This window comes from Brassica oleracea, chromosome C9 (genome assembly GCF_000695525.1).
Source record: "Brassica oleracea var. oleracea cultivar TO1000 chromosome C9, BOL, whole genome shotgun sequence".
Lineage (NCBI taxonomy): Eukaryota > Viridiplantae > Streptophyta > Magnoliopsida > Brassicales > Brassicaceae > Brassica > Brassica oleracea.
In genome coordinates, this window is record NC_027756.1 from 17,827,695 (window position 1) to 17,838,277 (window position 10,583).

The window sequence follows — 10,583 nt, forward strand, 5'->3', positions numbered from 1 at the left end:
AAAAAATCTAAATTTTACTTTTATAGCTAATTTGATTGTTTAATTTATTTTAATAATATAAAATTAAACAAAAAATGATGGAGGAAATATAAATTGTTATCAAATCATTATTATTAAAATCATTAATTGTCATATATATATTAGTCATTTATGGTAATTCTGTAGGTTTTATTTAAGGAAAGAAAATAGCATATCATATCATTATATCATATAGTTTGACCAACTTATGTATCTAACAATATATAAAAATCAAAGGTGGATCTACTTATTTTTCAATTGAATGTAATTGACTACCTAATTGAGTGTCACCTATGTATTGGAGCCTATTTTAATTAATACAAAATTGAGGTTACATCTTTTCAAATGTTTTTCAATTAATATATAGGGGATATTTAATGTTTGTGTTAATAGATGTGTTTATTTTGGTTAGTGTCAGCTCCACATCACAAAGCCTAATATGTGGGTTAGAATAACCCGTCAAACTTTTGGGTGGAGAATCTAATTACCCACCTTTTGTGTACCAACGGACAACGGTGACGCAAAATGTCTCAGCAAATGGATATTTTCCACTTTTGAAAAACCCCTTTTTATCAAAAAGCTTAATACTCTGACGCGAAATCGTTTTCAGTTGTCTGAAACTGCTGGAAAAATTCAAATAAAGTAAGATTTGTCTGTTTTTTTTTATCTTCTTTTAAACTTCAACCGGATTAGTATACACCGTCAAAAAGCATAAACGATGACGATATTGTAGGATAGATTAGGGCTGGACACGGATCGGATATCCGAATTTTTGAAGGTATTTGTGATTTGCTTTATATGTTACGGATATCTTATTTTTCAATTTGTTTTGCTTCGGAAAAATACGGATATCCAGGAAAAACGAATATCCAAAAAATAAATAGATATTTGTGGATATTTACGAATACTTACGGATATCTCATCTGCTTTGATTAATATAAATAATCTTAAAAAATTAATACAAATTTATTTTTAATATATTTTTTGCATGATATACAAAATAAAAACTAAAAGAAATAGTGAAACTGCATATTTTGTAAATTTTAAACTTAGTTAACAATTATAATAACACAAAACTTAAGAAAAAAATTATAATTGTTTTATAAATTTTTTCTCTTCTTTTTAATGTAATACTTTTATATAAGTAATAATGTGAATAGAATTTGTCAAATCATATGTTATAATAATCTTATTATATAAAGTTTGGTTCTTCAAAGTTACTAATTAACATGATCGCGACATGTGTCAATCAATTTATTAAGATTGTGACAAGTGTAAAAAATATGTTACAATTGTCTTTTATTATGATTTAAAAATATTTAGAAAAAAAAATTATTATTACATTTTTATTGAAAAGAAAATTATCATTACATTTTTTTGGACACTAGAAAAAGAAAATTATTACAAAATATAATTTACTGTTCTTTTTAGGAGTTTTGAAAAAGAAAAATTACTATTATATAGTCTTTTACAATTATATTTTTATGGTTCTTTTTATAGTCTTTTAAAAATATTTGATAATAAATTAAATTTTTTAAAAAATCTATTAACAAAGAATAATTGTAAAAATCTATTTGAAAGTTTTTTTTTTCCTTTTCAAAAAATTTTGTTTATTTTTCATCTTTAAAGATACTAAAGAAAGATATTATAAAAGAAAATATTAATTTTTTAAAAAATAATCTTAAATAAAAACGAATTATAAAATCCTACAAGTACAAGAAATTATTTAATAAACATAAAATAGAAAAACTAACTATAAAATAAGTGATATTCCTTTTTTATAAAACCTAAGAAAATAAAAATGTAAAAGTACTCTTATTATTTTTATATAAATAACTAACTTTCCTTTTTAACAGAAAAATGTATGCTACAAAAATATAAATCAAAATAAATATTATTTTCACATCTATATTTAGGTTCAAGCTTCTTCATATTATTTTCACAAAAATAATATTTACAAGAAAAATATTATCTGAGTATTTTTTTTTTTTAAACAACTCAATTTATTATCATTTTTTTTACATCTTATGATGCTAACACAAGTTTTTTTTAATTATGATGTTTTGTCGTACATAAGTATGTGTGAATATGAGGAATATATATTTGTATATATAATACACAATATATAATTAACTAAATATAATTATTTTATTTCTTATTATATAAAGCTTGGTTTTTCAAAGTTGCTAATTAACATGATCGCGACATGTGTCAATCAATTTATTAAGATTGTGACATGTGTCAAAAATATGTTACAATTGTCTTTTATTATGATTTACAAAGATTTTGAAAAAAAATTATTATTACATTTTTATTGAAAAGAAAATTATTATTACATATTTTTGGACACTAGAAAAAGAAAATTATTACAAAATATAATTTACTGTTCGTCTTAGGAGTTTAGAAAAGGAAAATTACTATTATATATTGTTTTACAATTATATTTTTATGGTTCTTTTTATAGTCATTTAAAAATATTTGATAGTAAATTAAATTTTTTACAAATTCTATAAACAAATAATAATTGTAAAAAACTATTTGAAAGTTTTTTTCCTTTTTAAAATATTTTGTATATTTTTCATCTTTAAAGAGATACTAAAGAAATATATTATAAAAGAAAATATTATTTTTTTTAAAAATAATCTTAAATAAAAATGAATTATAAAATCTTACAAGTACAAGAAATTATTTAATAAACATAAAATAGAAAAACTAACTATAAAATAAGTGATATTCCTTTTTTAAAACCTAAGAAAATAAAAATGTAAAACTACTCTTATTATTTTCATATAAGTAACTAACTTTCCTTTTTGACAGATAAATGTATGCTACAAAAATATAAACCAAAATAAATATTATTTTCACATCTATATTTAGGTTTAAGCTTCCTCATATTATTTTCACAAAAAATAGTATTTACAGGAAAAATATTATCTGAGTATTTTTCTTTTAATTTTTTTAAGCAACTCAATTTATTATCATCTTTTTTACATCTTATAATGCTAACACAAGTTTTTTTTTAATAATGATGTTTTTGTCGTACATAAGTATGTGTGAATATGAGGAATATATGTTTGTATATATAATACACAATATATAATTATTTAATTGAAAATATATTAGTTGTATAAAAATCTTAACAAAAACGAATTATAGTTGCAATTTTCCTTTAAAAAAAATTAAAAGTAACTTGTTTCTTATAAATAACTAACTTTTCTTTTTGATAGATAATTTTGTGTTACAAAATTAAAAAAACAAAAATAATTTCAAATATTTCACCTTATATGATTGTGACATTTGTATAAAAAAAAATCAATTTGTGTATGTATTAATAAAAATCTATCATTATGTAAAATAACTTTTTTTCCTAAAATGCTAAATAAAAGAAATTTGAAAAATAAATTTTCTCTCTTTTAATCCTAACCAAATAAGACTTTTTGTCCTTTTAAATCCTGATGAAATAGAATTGTAAAAGTAATTTTTAATTTTAAAATTTAATGATAAATATGATAAAAATATTTAATTAAAAATATTAGTGATATTAAGAAAACGAATAGCAACTTTTAAAAATAGTTAATATTTGCTGTAAATAATTATTTTATAGTATTTTTATTTTCTAAATTCTACAAAAAATAATTATAAAAGATTAAGTAATTTTAATTTTCTTTCTAACACCCCAAAACTGTAAAAAAATATTTGATAGTTATTTTCCTTAAAACAAATCCTAAACAAAAGAGATTTGTATCATATTTTTTAATTCCTAAATAAAAGAGAATTGTAAGAAGTTATTTGATAGTATATTATTTTAAGAGAGAATTTGATGATGAACATGATACTAAAATTATTTAATTAAAAAATGAAGTGGAAAAATAGAATTGATATGAACTGTAAAAATTATATTTTAAAAATTATTTAATAATAACTAGAAATAATTAATTGATAGCAATAATATTTTTCTGAAATTCTAAACAGAAGATAATTGTAAAAGTTTATATGAAAATATTTTTCTTTTTCTAAAATCCTAAACAAAAATATAAAAAAGTATTTGATTTTTTTTCTATTTTAATTGTAAATTAAAACGAGATTTATAAAATATAATTTTTTCCTTTTAAAAAAATCCTAACAAAAGTAAACATACCTAATTTAAAAAAAAAATGAATTTGATGACAAGTATGATGTTAAAGCTATTAAATTAACAAAAATAAAAACTTAGGATGTTGTTGTGATTGGTATTTATGTGTTTGGTTATACCAAAATCAAACACATGTTTGATATATATATTTTCATGTTTGCTCATAAAAAAATTGATTATTATTATTGTCACCGTACATATGTTTAGTCAAAAATAAATCAAGCTTCATTGTTATCTTATTACATTTTTTATTTTTACTATTTAGTAGTTTATAATTCATTTTAATTAAAATGTTATTATGAAAATATATCATTAATAAATAATGAATCAAGAAAATAATTTAACATCATATAATAAAATATTAAATTAGTACATAAAAAAGTGTATAATGTTGTCATTGGTTCTTGGCCTTATTTAACTTCCAAATTTCTTTTTATTTCATTATAATTATTATTCCGGGTTGGATCCGGTTTAAATTTTTACATTTAGATGTTTTTTCTAGCTCTAACAAATATTAACTGAAACTTATGTGTGACAAAGTTTTGTCAACTCAGAAATTGTTCATGTTTCTAGGACGGAAAACAAAAGGGCGGATAGCTTGGCACGGAGTGCTCGGCAACAACTATCTTTCGTCGTGCACATGGATGTAGTTTTACCATCTTGGTTTACAGAGTCTACATGAGTCTGTAAATGTTTGCTGTAAAAAAAAAAAAAAATAGAAACTTATGTGTGAAAACGAGTTCTTAACTATATAATAAATTTCACATAATATATATGCAAAAATAATTTTAAAACAATAATAAAATGATTTACATATTTTTTTGATTAAATTAAAATATCAAATAAAGCCTGTTGCAACGCACGGGCCCAAATCTAGTAATTATATAAACTTATACATTTAAAACATTAAGTATAATCAAGACGTATATATATTTATATATTTCCGGATCGGAGCAGATATCCGCTTCCCAAAATTTTGATATTTGTGTTTTGCTTCGATTTTAACGAATATTGATTTTTAATATTTGCTTTGATTCGAAAGTTTACGGATATCCGGAAATTTCGGATCGAATCGAAACGAATAACGAATCAAATCAAATTTAAAGGATAAAATGTCCATAGGATAGATACTGACCCTAATTTGATAAAAAAGAAAGAAAGAATATACCCAAAAAAAAAGACGAAAGATTAGACCTAAAACTTTAAAAAACAGACCCCACACGCTAAGTGCTTTCTTGTTAACGTGACGTAAAAGTAAAGAAACGTGACCGAAAGACAACGATGGTTAACAACAACAGCAAAGAGAATTCAATTTCATAAGAACCAATAATCAAAGCAAAGGAAATATCTTCAATTACAAAAAAAAAAAAACGATTCATTCCTGTTACTTATCCATTTACTGAAGAGATGGTGACTGAAATTGAAGGCATACATATCTATTTTGTTTTTTTGTTTTCATCTACAAGCTAAGGCACAAAAAATATCTGCATCAATATGATCTTAATGAACTGATCTTCTTGTATGGTTTAAGACCCATTAAATTGTTTGGTGGCATCTGCAGACAATATGGAATACGTACAAGCACCAAACTCTCTCCGCAAGCTCACCTAGAAAATATAAACACAATACTATTATCTCATCGCATAAAATATCTCGCAGGGAGTTTATAAACTTTAATGCATAGTTGTTGATAAAACGATCTGGACAGGTAAACGAAAGGTTAAGTTACTATGTAGTTGTCTGGAACTTACAGTCCTTATGCTCGTTTAGATCTTTATCGCAGCTACAACATCTGCAGAAGACAAGGAGATAGGTGTATAGATTTTAGTTTCTAGCTTCTGTTTACTTATGTGAAACTGATGTTTGGAGAGAAACTTAACCTTGTTGCTGAGAGGTCTAGTTTCAACTGTTTCTCTATTTCGCCAAAATACAAACCAAACAATGGTGACCTGTGACACACCATCATTCACTTATTATATTAAATGACTTATGATTATATTTAATGTCACAATGATGAAAACTACCATGGTGGAATTGCAGCTGCGATAAGGGCAGAAGGCAATTTCCAGAGGTGATGAGAACGATTCTTTAATATATCTGTTAGATGCTCAAGAATCTCTTCAACCTATTCAAGATGAAACAAAGAAAGTTAGAAAACCTAGTTTACATATAGCAAAAAGGTCAATAAATGGTTGTAGTTCATAAAAGATACCTTTGAAGTCAAAGCGATCTCATTCTGTTTTAAACCTCTAGATCTTTGAAGAAGCAGGTTACGTAACTCCTCGTATTGTTCGGACACGGTGACAGATTTGTAAGAAACTGACATGATACCTTCGATTAAATGAGTCCATCTGCTCGTTACGCATCCTAGTAACAATAGCTCCTGTTCTTCAGCAATACCACCACAAGAGTTCAACTCAAGAGTACACAAAAGAAACCAAATGGATATATACTGAGTTCAGCTTACAATCTTTTCGACGAATATATCCTCTTTGTTCTCAGCTGAAACGTGCAGCCTTCTCAACACCTCTGCCCACTGAGCTCTCGGTGCAGAAAATATCAAGCTGGCTCCCGATACCAATCTCAAAGTTCTCTTACGCAGAAAATAAGACAGACCTTTAGATTGCCATTTGTTCCATGTTACAAGCTCAATAGGCTGTTGTCCTCCACTAAGGAAAAAAAGAATGGCATCAAAGACCACAATAGTAAATGCTATCTATACTATATCTAAGGCTTCAAAACCGACATACCCCAACAAAGTTGTATCCTTGTCTTGTTTGGAAAGGATATTCAAACCAGTCTCAAGCGCTGATACACGTGACACAACAGCTTGCCTCTCACTGAGCTTCCCATCAATTACGTCGATAATGCCGGATTCCACAGCTGCAACCAGAACAGATTGGAGTTGCGTATCCTTCAACGTTGAGTTATTCATCAAGTGCTCTAACACAAACTCTCTTCCCTTTGAGAGAGTATCTGACGACAGATTCTCCATACCCTGCAAGTCAGAAGCCACCTGTCACTTCAACAATGATCAAAGATGAGCCAAAACCAAAGCAGCAACCTTTGGGAACAAGGGGTTAGATTTCATCTCGGAGATAGCTTCCTCAACCTCTCTCGCAGATTCCCCAAATGTCTCTGAACTATTTATGCTTCTTAACATCTACACAAAAAAAAAAGGATTCCTTTCTCGGATAAACAAAACGAAAGCGATGATTTTGAGAGCGAGAGTTAAGAGTGAAACCAACGTTTTCGAAGAAGAGACCCCATTGAAGAGCTTTCCTGCAATTCTCGGCGTCCCAGTGAGCGGGAACGCCAGAAGATTGAAACCCAGATGCGAGGATGAGCAAATCTACAAACCCTTTCAGTAGCTTCGTGAAATCTTCCTTGGAAATTTCTGGGTAATTCCACACCATTCCCTCTTTTTCTAATTCGATTCGAACGAGATGAACCCTAATAAGCGATTAGAGGGATCTGCCTGCAGTGCAGCATGATCTGTGAATCACTGAGATTTTTTTGTTTTGGCTTCCCGCGCTTTCGTGCCCTAGAGAGGGAAGAGACGATTCTGTATTCTGAACCTTTTGGTTTTCCATGGAAGAACTTTGTGACGTTTTCATGTTTTGAGAACTACACGATGTTTTAATAGCACCCGTGAACCAAGTCGGTGCAACATTTCGGTTGATATGGACAAATCCTATTGCTATTAGTAATCTACATTTTATCACAATGATATATATCACATAAGAAAAAAAAAAATTTAAAATAATATTTATTGGACCTTAAATTTTAATCATCTATTCTATTAAAACATGTTTGACTCATTGATAAAAGTTGGATCCAACTACTATTTCTTTTATCTTTATCATTATTTAGAATATTATTTATTATGTTTTATGTCATTAGATCTATATTTAAATTACCAATTGAAAAGACCTAAAAAAAATATAAAACAAAAAATATATCCGCCTGGTCAGAATCTAGTTAAATCTTAAAAAATCTTTTGAGTCGCGTTTGAATAACACGAGTCCCTCTTCTAATTCTCTCTAATTAAAAATCTCATGGTCACTGTGGGTGGAGATTGAACGACATATATATGGTGCCTCTATTTTAGTTGCTAGGGTCACCCTCACTCGGAATATGCTTTACTTGACGTATTAGCTAACTTTCTGGAGAGTCATGGCGGTATCTCTCTCCATGTGGCGAACCGGGCATGCATGTGTCTTCACGACAGACAGCTATAAGATCTGTTCGTTCGTCGGTTACTCGTGTGTGCTCGCTGTTTTGAGGACGATAGTGAGACCACTGACTTCTGCTAGTTAATCATCGGGGCTCAGATCAATCTCCGATTGTCGTGAGGGTTTTGGTGTCGGCGGATCTGTTTTCCGAGATAGCGGTTTCTAGTAACTTGTTTCTCGTCGGTCTGTAATCCTAGCTCGCTTATCTGCTTGTGGGGATTTAGATATGTGAAGCATCAGACCTATGAAGCGAAGAACATTTCTATCAGTGAACGACGGTAATGTTAAAAGTCGTCTTCAACACGTTTTATGGCCGCGGGGCTCCTCCAGTGTGTGGTCTCTGGTTGATGGTGACGGTGCGGCTTGGGATTGGACAACCTGAGCTAGTGAAACCCGGAGATCTGATGACCACCGTGTTCAAGCGGAGTAGGAAGTTTCGATCTCCTCTATGCTTTTTTTCCTATGACTTATATCTTCTATGCCTTTGATTTATGTTGTTTTTTTTTTTTCATTTGTAACCTAGGTCACACCGTTTTCTGGTACACTGGAAGTTGTAGCTTTCCGATGTGTTTTGGGATGTTTCAGGTCTTGACGTTGGCCTTATTAAAAAAGGCATCCTCGTCGCAGCAAAGCCATATATGAATATATAATATTTATTAAAAAAATCTTAAACATAAATGTAAAAACACAAAAATTACTCTAAACCTAAAGTTATTTTTGTTTGATTTTTCAACTAAACTTTCACTACAAGAAAACACAAGTTTAGCGAAGAAACTTAACGATGAAAACTAATCCTCGTAAATTTACGTCGACTTTACGAGAAACTTACGAGGAAATATAAAATAAGCATTATTTCCTCATAAAATAACGACGAAATCATTCGTCGTAAAGTCGATGTAATGTCACGTGGCTTTTACGAGGAAATACGCTTTCCTCGTAAACTCGACGTAAATGGAGCGTGTACTTTACGAGGCAATATTTTACGTCTACTTAGCGCGGAAATTTTGAATCCACCAACTTTGTAGTTGTAACACGTTTTTTTCGGCTACCTGACTAAATTTCGTCGTAAATTCCTAGCAAAATTACAACTACCAGATTCGAAAATTTCTTATAAATATGGATGTTTGAACATCATTTTAAACACACCAACAAGAAAAAAAAATGTGAAAGAAAAAGAATGTTGGGCTCCAAGAATATTTTCGAGTTGCGAATGTGGATGTATATGCATAGAGATGCTAACGGGAGAGTGACGAAAGAATACCTTGCGGGGCTGGAGACATTTATGCATCAAGCAGATTTCATACCGCTCGCCCAAGAAAGTTGTAAGATGATCTGTCCTTGTCGGAAATGCAACAATTCGAAATTGGCAAATCGTGAAAATGTTTGGAAGCATTTAATAAATAGAGGTTTCACACCAAATTACTATATCTGGTTTCAACATGGAGAAGGTTATAATTATGATCAGAATGAAGCTAGTAGTAGTAATAGCAATTTTCAGGAAGAACCGGTTGATCATCATTTGCATAATGAACATAGTTACCATCAGGAGGAACAGATGGTAGATTATGATAGGGTTCATGATATGGTAATTGATGCATTCGTAGCTCATGATGAAGATGGAAAACCTAATATAGATGCAAAAAAAGTTTTATGAAATGTTAAATGCGGTGAATCAGCCACTTTACAGTGGTTGTAGAGAAGGTCTCTCTAAATTGTCGTTGGCTGCTAGAATGATGAATATTAAAACTGATCACAATCTACCTGAAAGTTGCATGAATAAATGTGCAGACTTGTTTAAAGAGTATTTACTGGAAGACAACGTGTGTGCTGATTCTTATTATAAGATTCAGAAACTGGTTTATAGTCTTGGGTTGCCTTCGGAGATGATAGATGTTTGCATCGACAACTGCATGATCTACTGGGGAGATGATGAGAAGTTAGAAGAATGTCGATTCTGCATGAAGCCACGATTCAAGCCGCAAGGACGGGGACATAATAGGGTACCGTACCAAAGGATGTGGTACCTACCAATTACAGACAGATTGAAAAGATTGTACCAATCAGAGCAGACTGCTGGAAAGATGAGATGACATGCCGAGCATACTCAGGCGGATGGTGAGTATCCGGAATGTGTATATCGGATTATGCACATATGGATTTAGTCCATTTGGAATGTCAGGGAGACAATATTCATTGTG

The 10,583-nt window shown here is 29.3% G+C and overlaps 1 protein-coding gene across 2 annotated transcripts; it reads right to left on the reverse strand.

The window, feature by feature from the left end:
* Nucleotides 1–5,594: 5,594 nt before the first annotated feature.
* On the reverse strand, nt 5,595–7,706 carry LOC106316531. Of its 2 annotated transcripts, none has more exons than XM_013754433.1 (9): nt 7,399–7,706; nt 7,215–7,313; nt 6,901–7,148; nt 6,618–6,819; nt 6,363–6,533; nt 6,175–6,275; nt 6,031–6,099; nt 5,902–5,942; nt 5,595–5,757 (listed from the first exon to the last, which is right to left on the reverse strand). In XM_013754433.1, exons 1-9 carry the CDS (start codon nt 7,564–7,566, stop codon nt 5,687–5,689), a joined length of 1,170 nt encoding a protein of 389 aa, XP_013609887.1. In that variant the 5' UTR covers nt 7,567–7,706; the 3' UTR covers nt 5,595–5,686. The 2 variants fall into 2 exon arrangements, with proteins under 2 accessions (XP_013609887.1, XP_013609886.1); XM_013754432.1 differs by having other exon boundaries at nt 6,901–7,166.
* Between the last annotated feature and the right edge of the window lie 2,877 nt (nt 7,707–10,583).